The sequence below is a fragment of the Papaver somniferum genome, unplaced genomic scaffold (assembly GCF_003573695.1).
Source record: "Papaver somniferum cultivar HN1 unplaced genomic scaffold, ASM357369v1 unplaced-scaffold_114, whole genome shotgun sequence".
NCBI lineage: Eukaryota > Viridiplantae > Streptophyta > Magnoliopsida > Ranunculales > Papaveraceae > Papaver > Papaver somniferum.
The window spans coordinates 2,753,719-2,773,855 of record NW_020620381.1 but is presented as its reverse complement, the minus strand read 5'-3'; the positions used below and the strand labels follow the sequence as shown (position 1 = coordinate 2,773,855).

Below are 20,137 nucleotides of genomic sequence, written 5' to 3'. Positions count from 1 at the left end.
TATTTCCCGATAACAGTGGAAACAAGTGTAATGCTCAATACCTTCAATTGATAAGGATTTGAAAAGCTTCCACAAGTACTCTTGGGGAACCGCGACCCTTTCTTTCCTATTCAAGAAACTTGGAACTGCGTCTAGGTTAACAAGTAAAAACATTGTAGGTTATTTCACAATGCTTCAGGTAAGTTTACACATTGTATTTCCATTTTTAAGACAAAATTAGCTTACATTTTTTGATTTTGTTTTATGCCAGACCTGCTTTTCAAAAGGTTTGGTTGTTCCATTTTTAATTTAATAAGCCGAACTGGGTGGTTCGGCTTTTAACTCATATTTAAACATAAGCCGAACTTGCTTATGTTTCCCAAAGTTGGAAACCTTCATTATCCAATTCTACTGATCCTAATAAATAAGTTTTGGGTTTTTTTTTTAATATTGTTGGTGTAAGTATGGATATATGACCATTTCCAGGAATTGAATCTTGCCAAGGAAGATGACAAGTGGGTAGATACATTCCCTACCTCGGCCAAATGGAGTTTCAAGGAAAATAAGAAGAGGAATAAAAAGGAAATATTGATAGTTTTGAGAGAAAAGTTAGACTCTTTGACTGCTGAACAAGTTGTATTTCAACCATACAAAAAGGACGAAGAAGATGATGAAGTTGTTGAGGATGAAGATATGCTATTGGGGATGTATTATGGGCCATTGTTTTACCCCGAAGGTTTCACAGTGTTTGATCCCCGTCGAGTACTCCGTCAATACAGAGTTATCCAAACGATTCCGGTACTAGAGGAATCAAAGTTCAAGTTGTTGCCCAAGGGTTCTAAGGGTACAAAGAGTACGGAAATTTCATGGAATGCCGAATATGATCCCGATCCTACGATTGATTTTTGGGATAAATTGGAAGATAACAAATTAAGTTGGGTTGACTTAGAAGAGTTGCGTGACGATCCTTGTGAAGTTGACCCGGTTTATAAAGATTGGTATAACCAAATTTCACATCCCTTAATCATTAATTGGGAGGGTCAAGCTTTGGTAGATGGTAAGAGGGGAAAGCAAACACAAAAGGAAGTGGAGCCGAAGACGAGGAAGAACACAAAGAGCATGGTTGAAGATGTTTCGAAGTCTTACCGAACTATGCTATATTGAGTGCATACTTTTAAAGTTGTTTTCAATATTTTTGTACATGTTTGCTTATATGTTGTAACTAAATTTTATGTTCAATTTTATTAGGTGGCTGGGGGTAATGAGTGTTGAAGACTATTAAGAAGAAAATTGATTGCAAAGTGGAGATGGCGGTGGATAAGCAAGAATATGTGTACAACCGTTGGGATGGAGTAATCAACAAAGGTGAAGGTGCGAGTGGAAGTAGTGGTAAAAAAGGTCGTGCTGGTGCAAGACGCAGTCGTGCTCAATAGATGATTATGTTCAAGTTCAAGCACACTAGGTTTTTATGGTTTGGTTTTTAAGTAATCTTTGAATTTCGCACAATTTTATTTACTTGAAGAAAACAATGTTATGTGTTTGGTTTTTGGTACAATCTTTCGATGTTTAACTACAATGTTATGGTTTTATGTTTAAGTGAAATTTTATGCTTTGAGTGCACTGCGATACGTAAGTTACAGTATAAGGTTCGGCTTATAACTATGTAATACGTATTAGCCGAACCATTTTCTGACATTCCTAAATTTTCTAAGTAAAAAGCTCGGATTATAAGTGTTTAACGCGTAATAGCCGAACTACGTTGGTGAATTCGTCAGTTCTCTTAGTAATAAGTTCGACACTAAGTTCCATCTTAGTTTAGAGCCGAAGCAGATTGCTGGCACTCGATAATTACCCAAGGAATCATGTTCGGCTTAAAATGAGAATTTATCAAGAGCCTAACTATTTGGAAAGTATTAGAATATTCTAGAAACTTATAAATTACTATACTACCCTTAAGTTGATATAAAAGCAAAAAAATTCTCATTAGGGTCAAACCATAAGGAACATCAAAATAACATGTTCGGTTCTTCTCCTCTTCTCTATTCAAACCAAGTCTGAGAAAAACGGTTAAAATCATATTTCACCGCGGAAATTAATCGCCGATTCATAAAAATTTGATCGTTGATTAAACACAACTATAAAATGGCTCGTGGAAAACAAAAAGCAATTGGTAGGCGGTCCAAATCTTCTTCTAATCCGTCAATTGAAGACAACCAACCGTTAGAAGGAGTTCAAACTGAAATTGACAAAGAAGTTGAATCAAGTGAAAAAGAAACCCCGGAAATAAGGATTAGAAGGTATTTCATACAAACCCAATCATTTAATTTGTTGATTAAAGCATTTTACTATATTGTTAGATTAAGTTTAATTCAAAAAACCTAGGTTTTTTCAGAACACAGAGGAAGGTTCGGCTCATAGGGTGTAATTTACTAGCTGCTGAACTTTTAACTGAATAACAGTTCGGCTAATTTAAATCATCGCCGATCTTTGAATTTCGTAGGTTCAGCAGATACGTTTGGCGTTCGTATAAGCCGAACTTGGTTCCGTAACCTTTTTTTAAGGATATGATGTGTATTCTGTAGGATCATACTTATTTATGTTTTTGTACTATGTATAGGAACCAAAAGGGTAAAATGAAAAGCCGGGAAGATCAACCAAATGTGGAAGATCAACCTGAAGTGGAAGAACAACAACAACCAGAGAAGAAATATGTTACGCCTCGTGTTGTTGGGTTTCACATTCCTGATAATGATGATGTAATAGATGCACGAGAGGATGGTTTACCACACGGTCTTCCAGCTGATGGAGGTAAAGTCTTGATTGGTTACAAAGAGTCTTGCGCTAAGAGGATATATGATACTCCTGACCATTGTCATGCGGTTAGAGTTTTGAGACATCTAAGGGATGCACATTGGGATTTGTTTAAAGAGGTTCCTGAGGTGATTGCTATAGTGCAAACCTCTGGTTTATGACCTGCCATTCGATATGGTCATCAGGAATGTGATAGAGTGATAGCCTCCGCCTTTGTCGAGATATTTTGTCCTGAGACTTACACATTTCATCTCACCTTTGGCGAGATGACAATCACTCATGACGACGCGTATAAAATTGCGGGCCTTAGTGTCACCGACGAAAGCGTGGATGCAGCGTTTTATAATATGAGTTTGGATGAGTTGTATAAGTTGGCGAAGGAAACTCTAGGTGGGCCAAGATCAAAAACAGAACTAGAGTTTTGTTGTACTGTGAGAGATGTCACTTCTACCCATGATGATAAAGGTGCACCCAACAAGAAAAACAAGAAGTTCAAGTTGTTGAGGTTGAAAACCTATTTTGAGAAAACAGCGGAAACGTTAAAGATGGAAAGTTGGTGATGACTGAGGAGTTAATGATTCAAACTTCAACAGCATATATGTTGTACACTCTTGGAAGAGATATTTTTCCAGGCCTTTTTGGGAACAAGGTGAGTGTTCAATATCTCCAATTTTTCAAGGATGTTCACTCGGTTAATAGTTATGCTTGGGGGACAACGTCACTTTCCTACATACTCAATCAACTCGCACAAGCATCTAGGTTGGCAAGTACAAACATTGGAGGAAATTTCACTATGCTTCAGGTAATAATCTTCATTAAATTTGAATTTGTTGTTCAACTTTTTCTTATTTCAAAAAAAATTTTTGGTTGTTCAATGTAAAGTTCGGCTTAAAACAATGCATATTTGTAACCCGATCTTTCTGCTGTTGAAGTTCGACACATTCCTTAATTTTCATTGTGTGCCGAACTTTCTTAGTTTAGAGGATATTTTGAGAAATCTTTAGAAATATTGAATTATTTATGTACAATAGGAATTCAGTTTCTTTGTTTGAGGATATTTTGAGAAATTTTGAATTATTTATGTAGGTGTGGATATATGACCATTACCCGAAATTGAAATTGGCCAGAGTACATGAAAGTTTGGATAAAACAACGCCAACAACGAATAGATATGAGTTTGAGGAAACCAAGAAAAGAAATAATAAAGATGTGTTTATTAATCTGAGAGGGAAATTAGATACTTTGGATGGGAGTGATGTCGTATTTGACCCATATTTGAGAGATGTCCAAGAATATTATGTTGTTCAAGATAATCGTGTGCCGATAGGTATGTACTATGGACCTTCGTTTTATCCAGGTGGTTTTGTAATATATGATCCTCGTCGCGTACTACGTCAATTAGGATATGTCCAAACGCTCTCTGTGGTTAACGATAAGTTCACGTTGTTGCCATTGGGTCCAATGGGACTAAAAGCACCACCTCTTAGTGGTGCCCCCAATATAATCCAGAACCAACCTTAGAGTACTAGAGAAAGTTGGATGCCAACAAGTTAAATAAGAACCACTTGCATATTTTGGGTGATGGTCCTCCACAAGTTGAGCCAGGCTATATGGATTGGTATAATGAAATTTTACATCCGCTTATTATCAATAGAGAAAGTCAAGTTGTAGATGACAGAGAGAAGGCAAAGATTTCCAAAAAGAAGTCCAAGGTCGTTGACATTCAAAAGGCATATAAAACAATGGTAAGTGATGTCTTCAATTTTTTACTTGTTTAAGTGTTACTTCTTAAATATTAAAGTTCTTTGACCTTTAAGTGGAACCAGGTTGCGGGGAGTAAGTAGTTGTTGAGAAATTTGAATAAAATAATTTCTTGCAAAACTAAGATGACAGTAGAGGAGCAAGAGGATTGGTACAACCAGTGTGTTGCAGTCATAAACAAAGGAAAGTGACCGAATAAACCAGGAAAAAGGCCAACGGGCAAGAGGCCACGACAAGAAGGTGAAGGCTCAAGTCAAGATGCTAGGGGCGGTCCAACTGGTGAAGAGGACGAGTGTACAAAGGGAAAAGAGATCGTGGTCAGTGAACTATAATTTTGGATGTGTCTTGAAGTACACTCAGTTTTTTATGTTTTGTTATGAGTCGTTAAGCACACATTCTTTGTTATGAGTCGTGAAGTACACTTAGTTTGTTATGTTTTGTTAAATACACTTGTTTGGTTTAGTACCTTGAATCACATGTTTTAATGTAATTTTCAATGGTTTTATATGTTTGGTTCGAATGCTTGGTGGTCTTTGAAACAACTTAAAGGAATATGGTTCGGCCCAAATTACAATTTTCGTAGTTTCCAAAATTCGTTGCCTTGCAACAATTTTGGTTTACGCAGTTGGTTAGGCTCATTATACTAAACACGAATAAGCCGAAACTTTAATTCAACTGGTTCGGTTCATAAGGAAATCGTTAGTTTGAGCCGAACATTACACTGACTTCTGTAAAATACAACGACGTTTTTCTTGCTTTTTCCAAAAAATATATCCGTTGTGGCTTTTTCTATATATAGTTTTCTATTCGTAGCATTGGGCCTGCATAACTCATTGTTTCCGTCTAAACTAATTCATGGAACCATTCACCGTAGAAGATGATAAGTTGCTTGTTAGATCTTTCATTCAGACTTATCGTATTTATGGTGAACATCCTGATGTGCATTATTAAATGTTTTGGAAAAAAGTGAAAGAATTCTATTTTCGGTTAGATGAAAATCCTAAACATCGTACGCATTCCGAATTAGCCGAAAGATTCCGACAAATCCGTTATATGATGAAAGATTACGTCAGAGTATTAGGATGGGTTAATCAATATCATCCCAGCGAAACTAATGAAGAAAAGTGAGTAATCCAAAAGCTTAATGTTTCATTATAGAGTTGTTTAGTTTTCTTTTTATAAAACTAACTTCTCAATCTTTTTTATTTAGGAAGCTAGAATGCAAAGCCTTTGGGCTATACGTCATGGAGGAAGAAGATACGAGCTCGGAATATGTTACAAATGGCTGAAGAGAAGAATTCCGAGATTTATTAGAGACCTTTGTGCCGAGATACACTAGATGGTTGAAAAATTTGCAGGTTCGGCTTTTAAATGAAAATGTATGTCTGCCGAACACCAATGTAATTCAAATTTTAAAAACTAGTCGTTAGAGACGGTATGTTAAGTGCAGTAAGGCTTGTAATATAAGAGGTTCGTATTAGCTGAACCAGATATATTTAAACAACATTTGAAAATATAGCCATTACAAATAGTACAATCCTTCAAGCATATATATGGACACATAGGATATCTCATTATCAAAGCACAAAATGGCAGCGTCAAGTCCTAAGTATACTCTAGAAGAAGATTTATGTCTTTTCAAACATTATGTAACATACTATCGGGAGAAGGGTGTCGAGCGACGGGTAGAGGGTCTAATGAGTATGTACTACTTGGTCAGAATTCATGAATCCTTCACCAATGAAACAGGTAATCCTAACAACCGGGATAAGGCATCATTATTTTTTCGAATCGAAACAATTAAAAAATAAAGTTAGGGACTTCATAGCTATGGTTCGGATTTTCAATCGATATCGGCTTAAAGGTGAAACAAATGATGAGATTGTTGTTCGAGCTCTAGAGGAATGACGAAGATGGAAAGGAAAAAAATTCAAATACCAAGCTCACTACAACATCCTTAGGAAGTTTGTCATAAATCGTTTTGGTTAATAAATTCTTGTAATTGTTACTTTGTTATGGTTAGTGATTTTATAATGGTTAATTTGTAATGGTGATTTTATGATTTCAAACAATTTAGATAATTTAATCTCATTGCAGGTTCAACTAATATGGTTCGGCTGTATAATTAAATTACATATAAGCCGAACCGTAACATTTTTGAGATCTTCTCAGGATCGGCTTATTATTGAATATAACGGATAAACCGAACCTTACACTGTGTGTTGGGATAATTATCAGCATCCTAATTCGGCACAAAAAATACTCATATGTAAGCCGAACCATGACACCTGGGGTGCCTATACATGATCAACTTATTAGTTATACTCCCTAATAAGCCGAACATTACACTGTATGTTGCCAAAATATTCTTCATTTTAGTTCGGCTCACAATAATGGTCTTATTTAAGCCGAACCTTGACACTTGGGAATTACTTTTTTTTATATGAAAGGATCGGCTCAAATATATTTTACCGGTTAGCCGAAACATACACTAAAAGTTCATTTTCTTCAAATCTTTGCACCAAGAAAAAAGTTAAAAAACCACAAAATATATTCAATTCATAAGATGCGCTTTAGGATACATTATGTAGCATTCATAATCTCATATCAACCAAGGCATCCAATGAAAACAAAATGAAAAAAAATTATATAAATATATATATATATATCCACCCTATGTATTAGATTAAGTACTAGGGTGATCCTAACCTTACAACATCTTCTTCGTTATCTTCAAAAACATCTTCTTCATCATCCTCAAAATAATCTTCTTCATCATCCTCATCATCCATTTGACACACTAGTACATATGGAAGAGATGGATGCAAACTTCTCCAGAGCTCCATATCCGTAGAGTAATTTGAACACCAATCCATTGAGTAATTTTCTTTAAAAACAGGTCAAACGGCTAAAGGACACAATGGAGGTATTGGGCAACCGGGTCTAAGCTTAAGAATGATATAATGACAGCCTTGAACAAATGCAATGACAAGTCTTCTATCTTTCACACTCTCATTGCAAGGCTTTGTTGGCGGCGCGTAGGTGTAACAACTTCCGGCCCTCGCAAAAGAATGAACAACCAATTAAATATTTCCGCGATTAAAAACCCACATATCGACATTTGCATCCAATGATCACTTGTGATGACGGCATACCCATGTAAACGCCGTTCAAAACTAATGAACTCTTGTGCGAACCCATGGTCTCCGCCACCTCGCATCATTGACTTGTAGAATTCCCTGTTTCAGCGTAAAGTTTGTAACAATCTTTAACGAATATAATTTACTTCGTCCCCTTGGGAAACCTGTTGGTTCTCATCTTTAAAAGGTCCTAGTTGTTCCGTGGTGACATGGAAACCACAATTTCCATCCCCTTCGACATCGTCCATGGATGTAATAAACTCATGAATCGCTTCGGGTAGGTTCTCCAAGTAGTTTTTGTAAATCATATTAGAAGGTCTCAAATACTTCCCCAAACTATCTTTTTTAGGACCCTTCATTTCCCTTCCGCATATATGATTTTTTTCTCCTTTTGCTTGGGCACCGGAGTGGTCTTTGTTGTTTCCATTTGTTGAGATGGAAACATCTTACCCTTAAGATTTACGTCTCCTTCCAATGGGGGAGGACATAGAGGACCACTATTCTTAACTTCTTTGTTACTTGTTTCACCTTTATCCTTGCTCGGTCGACCACGTTTCTTTGATAGCTTCAATTCATCCATATTGTCTAACTTCTCTATTGCCTTCTTATCTTCTTCGTACTTTGCATCATGGTACTCGACCCCGCATAGATCCCTTGTGGTAGGTGTGGTTTTTTTGGAAAGAGCATAAGCTTTTGCTCTCTGCACGTTTCGGGTTTCTTTCGTGGGTGGCCTACCTTTTTGTGTCCCCTTTTCCGGTTCTAATATACCTTGTTGGGTGTGGGGATAGAGGATTGGCATCATGTTGTGCCATAATATTTGTTTTTTAGGTCGCAAGATCCCACGATACATTTCGGCCAACCTTTTGCCATAAGGTGTGTCCCAAATATCTACATCACCGTCCTCGTCGGGCATAGGATCACAACTCAATTGTTTCCAATGAGGATCAATATCCTCAAAAGGTATAAGACAATCCTTGTACAGAAGTAATTCATGACGACACGGAAGTCCCATGCTTTCCCTCATTTTACAAACACACTCTTCTTGGCAGTTAGCATCCATTTTGTCCATCAAATCCACTTCCTTCATTATAAGTTTGATGCAAAAATGAGAGACCCTATGGGTTAGTCCCCGGAGCCACTTATCATCCGGTAAATCATCATGCTTCATCATTAGAATTTTTTTCGAATAACGTTCTAATTCGTATAACATCACTCATGAAATAGTCTTAAATTGCGTCAAACACCGTGACGAACGTGTCCACGTACCCAAATAGATTCCTCTTCAAACGATAGTGAGACGACTCTACCATACTTGTAGCTTGGTTTTCAAAGTGCTTGTGGTGGTTTTTAAATGCACTAACAAATATATGTGCGCTGGTATCCAAGAATTGCTTGCGTAAATATATAATGAGTTCCGGGTATTTGACGCCCCAATTCGCAATGAGTTTTGCAACATTTTCTTCATACACTTCTTCGGTGATAGATCAAGTCAAAGCATCCCATTCATTGGAGAATCATGCCCACATCCTTTCATTAGCCTCATATGCTTTCTTGAATTATTTATTCTTCACTTCTCGTTCTCCATCCGGTAATGCAACAATCTTTTCTAGCTCTTTAAACTTGGGTGGTTGGATTATCCCTTGGCATTTCTTCCTAAAATTATTTCATACATGAAAGGTACAAAGAAAGTTTTGCGCGTTCGGAAATACCTTCCTTATAGAAAACATCAATACCGCCTCTTGGTCGGTTACCATGACCTTTGGAAGAGCATCCTCCCAGAAGATTAACTTCATTTGTTCCAATTCCCAAACATAGCTTTATTTCAACTCATCATCCAAAAAACAAAAAACAACGGTGAAAGTTGACTTGGTTGACGTATGACCAACAACGTTCATCAAGGGCATCTCATACTTATTGGTCTTGTAAGTGCAATCCAATATGAGAACTTGTGGGAAGCATAACGCCAACTTTAAGAATTCCGGATGGGCAATAAAAAGGTGCATCACATGGCCGAAATCATCCAATTTCTTTTGGCAAGCATAGTTATTCTTTTGCGCCAACCACAATAATTGTTGCATCAACAACTTGCCTTGAAAATCCTTTCTTCTCAAAGTACTTCTCGCGTTATAAATTTGTTGCAACGTAGTCTTGTTATTATTATCATCCGCCTTCAATTTGCTAAGAATTTTAGAGGGTGCCATTCGTGCTCGTGTCATTTTATCTACCTCCGCATATTCATGAGCTTTGAGTCTTCCGACTGTATAATGTCCATGAAGATCCTTTGGACGTGGGTGATTATGACGGCAATCCATATCTTTATTCATTGTGAAAACTCTTTCATTTATGTTCCAATTTAAGACGATCTTGAAGGGACAATTTATCTTCCTTGTTTTAGTCTTATATTTCTTCCCGGTCTTCCCAACATATGGCTCACCTTTTTTCTTCTTGCTTACTTTCTTCCCACCCCTCTCACAAATCATCTCAACCCGCTCCTTTCAACTTTATCTACCTTTAACTAGGACGCAATTGATTTTCCAAGCATGTTCCTCAACCCATTTAACAGCTTCTTCTTTAGTTTTCCACGTCTACATGTCCACAAGTACAAAACTTAAGTTTTATTAATGATTTTGCATACAACATACTTGAAAATTAATAAAAACATAAACTACGTTACTTACCAAGTAAGTTTGGAAGTGATCTTTAGTATCTTCATGAATGACATTAGTTGATCCTCCATAGTTTCCATTTCAGGAACAATCTACAACAATATCACACAGATTTTGGGTCAGGTTCGGCTCACAAGCAGTACTCTATGAAAGCCGAGCTACAGGTTCGGCTAATTCGTGCTTTACCTAGAAAGACGAACTACTTGTCAAACATGGATTCGGCTTATTGGGCACTAATATTATAAGCCGAACCACAAGACTTGAAATTTATGAAAACAAAAATTATTCGGCTGGATCACGTGTAAGCCGAACATTACACTGTAACTCATATATTTGTTTTGTATAAGGTTCGACTTATATTACCACATCATATTTAAGCCGAACCCTAAATATTATTTGGCGCGAAAATAATTGAATGACAATTCGGCGTATATATATATCAATCGCGGAAACCGATCTGTTCTTATTTATTAAGGTTCGGGATACATATTATCGAACTTAACTCTGTTGCGCCGAACTAGTTGCAAAAATCATAACTTTTGGTGAAATCAAGCTACAAAACGGAAATTAAACAATGTCTACAACCATACCTGTGTATATTAGCATTGGGTTCCTCATCCATGTACTCATCTTCGGGATTTGGCTCCATAAAGGAATCATCTTGAGCTTGAGAAAAAAGTTGAGTTTGGGTAAAATCATTTTCATAATCCAACAAATAACCCATGTATGGATCTCCATCGTAATTGATATGTATTTTCTTAGATTTACGTGATGAAGATTCACCTTCCTCACTCGAATTTGTACACACATCTCTAAATAATCACAAAGATCACAAAGAAAAAAAAAAGTTTTTTTCCTCCTCTTCTTCTTCTTTCCTCCTTCTTTTTCTAAAATAAATCACTAACTATCTTTAAAAAGAAAATTATTATCCTAAATTAACACTAAACAAACTATAATCATTAATAACTAATTAATCAAATTAACACTAATTTAACACTAATCACATAAGGGTATTTTCGCATATATGAAGATAGGTTGGATAAGGGATAGCCTAGAAATACTATTTCCAACTCACCTTTTATCTTATTATGTATGCCCCAAAATTATCCTGTATACCTCAAATGAGGGTTTTTCGGTCATTTTAAAACTGGGCCGCTAGAAAGAACCCAATGGCATTCACGATATTAAATAAAATTTTCAGGTCAAACAAAATAACGACCAAAACAATATTATATTCACATTCTTCTTCCATTAATTTCTCACTTTTTAAACTTTATTGTTTTTTTCTCCTTCTTCCTCCTCCGCCTTAAAGATTTTGACCGTTGCTTTTTTTTCTCCATCGTCTCTCTCTCATCAATCTCCATTTTCTCCTTCTTCAGCTTAAGCTTCTTGCCTACCATCACAGGTCAGTTCTCCTTCTTACTCTCCCTCTAATTGACACAATTAAGAAAACCATTTTCATGAACATGTATTGTTTCTCTTTGATTATCTCAAACAAGGTCTCACCTCTGTTCTTAGAATTCTCTTGTTTTTCCTATGATTGTTCTTACTATATTTCTGATAATCTGTCAAAAATACGAAATTTACTGTGTTTTAGAAGCTGGGTTTTGGTTTTTAAATCTAATCTGTGTATTTTTCTTCCAGCTTCCTCTTTCTGGAAAATTCTCTGTTTTCTTATTTTTGCTGGTTTCCAGAACTAATTACTGTAAAATTCCGGGTTTAATAACATGGGTTTTTGGTGTATAGTTCTGATTTGATCCAAAACACAGTGAACTTTCTATAATTAGATTTGTTTTATTTTTGGGAGAATTTTTGATTGAAACTGAAAAGATTCTCCATTACTTTTAATAGACTTGAGAACAAAGAAAAGAACACTGAAGAATTTCTTAGCTCACGCTAGATGTTTGGTATAATGCCTCAAAGAAACTAGAAACAGCATCTTTTTATTTTTTTTGTACTTGTAATTATTCACATGATTCAGCAATTCTACTTTTACTGTTCATGAGTTTAATGCTTTCCTTTGTTTCTGTTTTGAACAGGTTCACAGTAGTTTTATGAATGTAGTGGTTGTGGCGGTGGTTGTGGCGGCGTTGGTGGTAAGGAATTCACACTTTTCAGTAAGTTATTTCAGTTTTGAGTTAAGCCTTAAGACATCTTAATAGGTTCATAGAGAAAAAGAATTGATATATAGAGGTATATTTATATACGAGCGCAATGGGATGTGCATCGTCGAAATTAGAGAACGAAGAAGCGGTTAAGTTATGTAAAGATAGAAGAAAATTTATACAACTAGCAGTAGAACAAAGGATTACGTTTGCATCAGGTCATAATGCATATATTCAGTCTTTGAAACGGGTGTCAGCTGCACTTAGGAATTATGTAGAAGGTGACGAGCCTCGTGAGCTTTTTATTGATTCGTTTACTACTCCGGTAAAGAAAAGTAGCAGCCCTGGTATCATCTCAATGCCTTCAAAATCTTATTCAAGAGCCGAAATTGGGTCGGAGACTAATACGACGTTTAGAGTGAATTACTTTAGATCAGGTGGGAATTCAGCAGTTTCTGTAGAGGAAAGACCTCATTCACCTGAGACTGTGAGAATTGAGTCTTTTCCACCGATGAATCATTACGGAATCGATGGGTTCTTTTCTATGCAATCTCCTCCAGACATGAATGTGTCTTCATATTATACTCCGTCTCCTAATAGAAGGCCTAGTTTTCCTCCTCAATCACCTCAGAATTCACAATGGGACTTTTTTTGGAACCCATTTACATCTTTAGATACTTATGGATACCCAACTCGGGAGAGTTTAGACCATTCTGCCATGGATGATGAGATTTCAGGTATTAGACAAGTGCGAGAAGAAGAAGGTATTCCGGATTTAGAAGAAGAGGGAGCTGAAGATGAAGGTGAAGAGTTTGAAATTAGAGGCGAAAGAATTAAGATTGATTTGAATAATGTTGATGAGACAATTGTCATTGAAGATTGTGACGATGATGAATCTGACAGTGAAGCCGATACTGATATATGTTGTGACCATGAAGAAGTAAAAGGACTAACATCTCAGTTCACCAAGAGTGTTGGAGGAGAGGAGGCACAAAGTGCAGTAGGAGTTGCAAGTGGAAATCAAGATAATAATGCTGTGGGCAGTCGAGAAACGAATGAAGAAACACCGGGTTATACTGTTTATGTAAATAGAAGACCTCCTACTAGTATGGCAGAGGTAATCAAGGATATAGAAAGTCAATTTATGATAGTCTGCAATTCCATGACTGAACTTTCGACCATGTTGGAGGCTAGCAAAGTTCAGTACGCTTCAACATCTAATGAAGTGACAGGTATTTGATCCCAACTTTGTGTTTTTATGCTTGTTCTTCATTGAACATATCAATGTAATGCGTATCATTGTGTGAAATCTTATATCATTTTTGTTTGTGGTGGTGTGTAGCTATGAAAATGTTGAATCCTGTAGCATTGATTCGTTCTGCTTCCTCATCTCGTTCATCGTCTTCTAGATTCTTCCTTAGTTCTTCAAGTTCAAAGGATGACGGTTGTGATAGTAGTAGTGAATTCTCAGAAGAGTCATGTATGATATCGGGGAGTCATCAGTCAACGTTAGACAGATTGTATGCGTGGGAGAAGAAGCTTTACGGAGAAGTCAAGGTACATTCATTTTCTCATAAGGTTTCTTATAAAAATAGGTAAAGGTTTTGGATTCAAAGAATGCAGCAGGACGCAATCAGTCTAATGTTGTTTTTTTGGGTTTTTTCCTGTTAAATCAGTCAGGAGAACGTATAAGGATAGCATACGAGAAAAAATGTATGCAACTAAGGAGCCAAGATGTGAAAGGAGAAGATCCTAATGTATGTGATAAAACAAGAGCAGCCATTAGAGATCTTCATACCCAAATCAAAGTTTCAATACATTCGGTTGAAGCAGTAGCAAAAAGGATTGAAACTTTAAGGGATGAAGAACTGCAACCACAACTTGTAGAATTGGTACAAGGGTATGTTTCCATTTCGTTTACTTTTAGCAATATATCTATCATTCTGATTCTGTTTTACAAACCAGATATTTTCCATCCAAGAACACTCTCAAACATAACAAACAACATGGTTTTGTATCTCTAATGAACATTTTGGGCTTATCGTCTGAACCTGAGCAGTAAACTAACATGGTACAACACTTTACAGGTTAGCGAGGATGTGGAAAGTAATGGCTGCATGTCACCAAGCACAAAAACGAACGCTTGATGAAGCCAAGCTGTTATTGGCCGGTTCGCCTTCAAAACTTACCTCACGTAAGCCAAGAGACATATTTAATGAGCCACACCGACTCGCTCAATCGGCTGTAAATCTGGAGATTGAACTCCTTAACTGGAAAACTAGCTTTGAGTCATGGGTCACTGCTCAACGGTCCTACGTCAATGCATTAAAAGATTGGCTACTGCGGTGTATGCAGTGTGATACTGATACATCAAAGTTACCAATCTCTCCTCGTTGTTCAAGCGGGGCACCAGCAATATTCGGAATCTGCATTCAGTGGTCTAGATTTCTAGATGCTATGCAGGAAGGCCCTGTGCAGGCTGTGATAGGTGCGAATCGCGGGATAGACCTCTTTGCAGCAGGGATGGGATCATTATATACACAGCAACTAAAGGATGATTCCAGACGGACTCCAGGTTCAGGAGGATCAAAACGATTTGTCGGTGTCGGGACTCCGGGAGGATCAAGACGGTATGCTGGTGTCGGGACTCCAGGAGGATCTAAGCGATATGTCGGTATCGGGACACCAGTAGGATCAAAAAGATTTGGTGGCGTTGGGTTCTTGCCCGACTCGTGTAGAGATTTGGAGATTATGGAAGTAGGTGGAGAAGAAGAAGAAGAAGAAGTTTTTATGACTGCAGAAAGAACAGCCGAGGTAGCCATGAATGTATTGTGTGCTGGTATGTCTGTTGCAATTAGTTCTTTGTCAGAATTTGCCATTTGCTCGGCAGATGGATATGCCGAGCTGGTTAACCAATGGGAGATTGTTGCAAGAACAACCCAACAAGGAGCGACAACAACCCAGCAAGGAACAAGAAGTATTGGGGTGTAATTCGGATTATCGGGGCTAATATTTTTTCTTCTTCTTTTAGCTGTTTAGTTAAACTTTCAATTACTGTAAATGTGATTTATAGTTAGAATCAAAATCAAGATCAATTTGACTGGCAATTTCAGCCTAGTTTGCACTTTGCAGCCTTCTTTCTCAGTCGTTCTTGGCAAAAGGTTAAGAAATTCAATGAGTTCACTGGAATTTGTAATTCAGTGAACTCATTACCGAACGGAAATACTGAAATTGCGAAAATGCTAGCCATCCCCCACCCTGTTAACTCCAATCCAAAAGGGCCCCCTGTTAACTCCAATCCAAGGGATCAAGGGCTAAGATGATATTCTGCAAGACTGCAATCATTCTGTCAGATTAAACACATACTAAAGTAAATAAATATTTTTTCTAATTGTGTTTTTATTTATTGACAGGCCAAATTGGAGTTTGTACTAAAATGTTATATCAAAATTTCACCATGTTTGTGAAGAAATGCAGGGTTAGACAGTGAATGCCTGCATTCACAGCTCAAAGGGCCATACAGGAAAACTCCGGAAGAAACAAAAATGCATCACACAAAAATATCAGACTACTGGCTAAAAGTTCAACTCAGTAACAGGTAAATCAAAAGGAAAAATCGGTTTCTGTCACTTCACAACAAGGTTGGTATGGTGGAAAACTGTGATTGCTTTTAGTCGTCATACTCCATATCATCACCATCCATCTCGGTTTCAGAACCACCAGGACCAAGGAGAGAGAGAAAGACCAGAACAGCAACAAATTGAGTTGCGAGGAAGTATTTGGCTCTTCTTTTGAATGTTTTCTCTTCTTCTGTCTTTTCTCTCTTGGGTTTGCTTTTTGGCTTTGCACCTGGCAAAATACAATATTCAGGGGATACAAGTAACTGAAGGTTATAACCAGAATGGTGTTAATAAAGTTGATATCTAACGCACATTACTTATCTGAGTATTATCGGACTAGTTAATATAAAAGGCAAAAAATGGAGAAATAATGTATCTCTTACTCCAATTTGATCGGGTTCCTCTTTTTGGCGTCGAAGATGATGAAGTGTCGAAAGGGGACTTGGGGATAGTTGAAGAAGATGATGGGACTACTTCCAAATACTTCCCCTTTAGATCCTCGCAGTATCTTACAAGATTCCTATGCTCCAAGAGCTTGCTTCTCAACAAAGATGTTTCCTGTAGTCAAAGAAAATTACATACATAAGAGCATCAAAATCCATGCATAGTACTTTATCTCAAGTGTTAGACCAAATCCAGTCAATCAAGAAAGACGGACAGAATAACACGCAATTAAGATCATTAAAGCTAGAAGTTAAATACTACCTCCATTTCAGAAAGATAAGTTTGTATCATGTTCAAATTACACATGAAACAAGCCTATCTTTGTGAAACGGAGGGGATATTATAATAGCCAGAAACTTATTTCCAGGGCAATGACAAAACATGCTCCATCTCAGACAAGTTGCACATATCTATCTCCAACTTAAATAAAATTAAGATCAAAGCTGAAGTCCAAAATTTCTCAGAGTAGCCACAGTGGGAAATTTCCAAACACACTCCAAATGCACAACTTGACAACAGTCCATTGTCCTAGAATGTTGTAAATAGAAGTGGAACTCACTGGTAAAGCTTGAAGGGTGAAAAGTGCATGCCCAAGGAAAACTGCATCTAGACTTGTTGGCCTGTTCACAGACGACAAAACAGGTCAAAAACGAAACATTCACATTAGTCACTAACGATAGACTTCCGTAAGGAAATATATTAACTGAACGTTTCATAATAAGAAAACTGATCCACAATGGAACATCACCTGTTCTCAAAGAAAAATGTCTGCTCGCCTAATAGTGTTGATACTGCTTGATATGCAAGGGTTGCCTTCCTATAGATCTGTCCACATATTGAATCTATTAGGTAATGGAGCTTGTTTCTAACACCTTAAGAATGACTTTAGTATCTAAATTAATATAGTTGAAGAAATTTAATGAAGAGAAAGCCGCACAGTACCTCAGTTTCTCTTCTTTGAGAATTAACCTTTGTAATTTCAAGTAGCTGCTTTGCCTTGGAGGTTTGCATAACGTGGAGAACCTTTCCAATTGGCCAGGGAAGATCAGAGTAATATATTGTATCTGCGGAATTTCTATCGGATCCCACCCAAAGCTCAAAACTAACAGCATCTGCAAGCCATGTGCTAATCATTGCTTTCATTGCCAACCATTCTGGTACAGTGTGGCTAGGAAGTCCAGAATCTAAATCAACAACACCATCCTCCTTTAAACTTTCAATCACTCCACCTTTCTCATTGTTGAAGGCCACATAATCCCCACACTCAACATAAGGTATTTGATCTACAAAAAAATTGAAAATCAGCATCACGTGATTGAGGGAACTAGAAGCAAGACAGGACACTAAATTCACACGACACAGGGAAAGATTTTCAAGCAAAATGCTACAATCAGTTGAATATTTCTGGAGAAGCTTAAGAATACCTCATATGCCATAATTTGTTCCCTTACAAAAATATTCAACAACTTGAAAAGCATAACAGCATTTAGTGAAGTACATGACGAGATGGCATTGCATTATCATCAACAATGTCAGATTTCTACTACTAAGAAATTTAACACAAACCCGAGATGCCAATAACTCCCAATTTTCAGTCCATTCTTCAATTGAGCCATACAAAGTGGCAGAGCTATGGAGGGAACTAGCCCCAACTCCACTGATGCCCCGTATACATCTTGCCTCACCAATTCCTTACTCATACTATTGAGTATTAACTTACCGTAAATGACGAATTCATATACATCTGACATTCATATCATTTAACTACTATTAAGCTAATTCCCAAATTCATATACATCTGACATTCATATGAATGACAAGATGGCATTGCATTATCATCATTATCATCTACAGTGTCACTACTAAGAAATTCACGCAGATCCTAGATGCCAATAACTCAAACTATCAATCCATTCTATAATTGAGACAGACAAAGTGGCAGAGTTATAGGGGAACAAGCCCTCACTCCACACCAATGCCCCATATACATCCTGCCTTACTTCATATGCCCTGACTCCACCAATGCCGCATATAATCATGTACATCTGACCATTATATCATGTTTATCTTAATTCCCAAATTCTCACAAAACCGAATTTTGAAACAATTCAGTTCAATGAGCAAAAACAAAAACCCTTTTCAGAATTAATCCTACTCAGATACTTATATGATGCAAATAACTAAAAAAAATTAGTGAAAATGGTGGAAACTTTCAGAAATTTCATACCTGAATCAGGATAAGTAAGATTGGATTGAAGCTGGAAATTAACGTCTGCAAATCGGAGATAAAAATAAGCAGGTAAACAAGAAGGACAACCAGTCGGGAGACCGAAACTAGGTTTTCTTGCAACTAGAACTAAAGTTTCTTTGTCTTCTCCTGCCATTGTTTTGTTGATTTTGAGGTGGAAGAAGGAGAACAACTCAACTAGGGTTTTGTTTATCAGACTACTGTATGACTTGCAGAAAAAGAAGAAGAGAGAAACACAGAGGTTTTTTGGATATCGGTAGAAGTTGGGCTTGGGTTCTCGATCAAATACGGATTTGTTTTGATTTGAGCCACGTGCTTAGGCCTGAGTTTTATTTTGTTATTTTTTCAATCTTCAACACGATTTACGAAGCATAACAGCTTACCTAACTTGGCCAAACTAAGGCAGGGTTTGGTAATGCTTTTATTTTTCAAAAACACTTTTAAAATTTATATACGTCAATAATTTGTGAAATTAGTGTTTGGTTAAAAAAAATTAAAGTACTTCTTATCAAAAGCACTTGTCAAACTCCTCAATTTTTAAAAGCTGGGGAGGAGGGGCTTTTAAAAGCTATAAAAGCATAAGCTATGGTCCCACCTAAATTTAATGTTTGATTTATCATTTTTATCTCTACTTTATTTTATAAGTGACAAAAATTGCCCTTAAACTTATATACAATCATTTTCTTATTTCTTAGTATTTATATACCAATTCCTTTAATATGTTACTAATAAAAATAAAATAAAAATTAATTAATTTAATTTTGATTTTTTGTTTGAAATTTGTATGAAAATTATATTTAAGTAAAATAATTTTTTTTTAACAATCATAATAATAGTGAGCATTAATAAATTTAATATTATATATATTTATATTTAATAATAAAAAATTAATTATTTTTGAGCCTAATAAAATTAAGTAAAGCTATTTCCAGAGATATGCCTGTTTTTGTCATTTGCTACAACAACAATGGTTGAATTTGTTATTTTACCAAACACAGTTTGATAGCTTTTTTAATCAGCTTTAACTTTAATTAATTTTTTATCAAACGTCTAACTGTTTTTTTCTCACAGCACAACACAACAACACACAGCAGAAAAGTGCTTTTACAAAAGCCGCAACAATACCAAACTAAGACTAAAGCATTCACTTGCTTGTTACATTTTTTATTTACAAATACACACTTAGATTTTACAAACAAGGAAAGACCCGCCTTTACAGTTATTCACAAGTGAAAATTTTGTCCACTGTAGTGATGAAGGAGCTTCATTAACCGTCTTTACTACAGTGAGATTATCAGATACATAGATAACTTTCTCCAACCGAAGGTAATTGCTGAAATCATGGACCGAGCTTTAGCATTTA

General features: G+C 36.5%; 3 protein-coding genes across 3 annotated transcripts; 1 reads left to right on the top strand and 2 right to left on the bottom strand.

Annotated features, from left to right (window-relative positions):
- Positions 1-9,508: 9,508 nt before the first annotated feature.
- LOC113328842 lies at positions 9,509-10,003 on the bottom strand. Its single transcript, XM_026575842.1, has one exon. The coding sequence runs from the start codon at positions 10,001-10,003 to the stop codon at positions 9,509-9,511; it is 495 nt and encodes a 164-aa protein (XP_026431627.1).
- Positions 10,004-11,651: 1,648 nt separating this feature from the next.
- Positions 11,652-15,579, top strand: LOC113328932 (nitrate regulatory gene2 protein-like). The gene is made up of 5 exons (XM_026575928.1): positions 11,652-11,762; positions 12,397-13,694; positions 13,805-14,019; positions 14,139-14,362; positions 14,550-15,579. Exons 2-5 carry the CDS (start codon positions 12,572-12,574, stop codon positions 15,451-15,453), a joined length of 2,466 nt encoding a protein of 821 aa, XP_026431713.1. The 5' UTR covers positions 11,652-11,762; positions 12,397-12,571; the 3' UTR covers positions 15,454-15,579.
- Positions 15,580-15,843: 264 nt separating this feature from the next.
- LOC113328682 (mitochondrial outer membrane import complex protein METAXIN-like) lies at positions 15,844-19,016 on the bottom strand. The gene is made up of 6 exons (XM_026575711.1): positions 18,754-19,016; positions 17,469-17,809; positions 17,275-17,351; positions 17,086-17,146; positions 16,466-16,640; positions 15,844-16,311 (listed from the first exon to the last, which is right to left on the bottom strand). Exons 1-6 carry the CDS (start codon positions 18,908-18,910, stop codon positions 16,133-16,135), a joined length of 990 nt encoding a protein of 329 aa, XP_026431496.1. The 5' UTR covers positions 18,911-19,016; the 3' UTR covers positions 15,844-16,132.
- Positions 19,017-20,137: the final 1,121 nt, after the last annotated feature.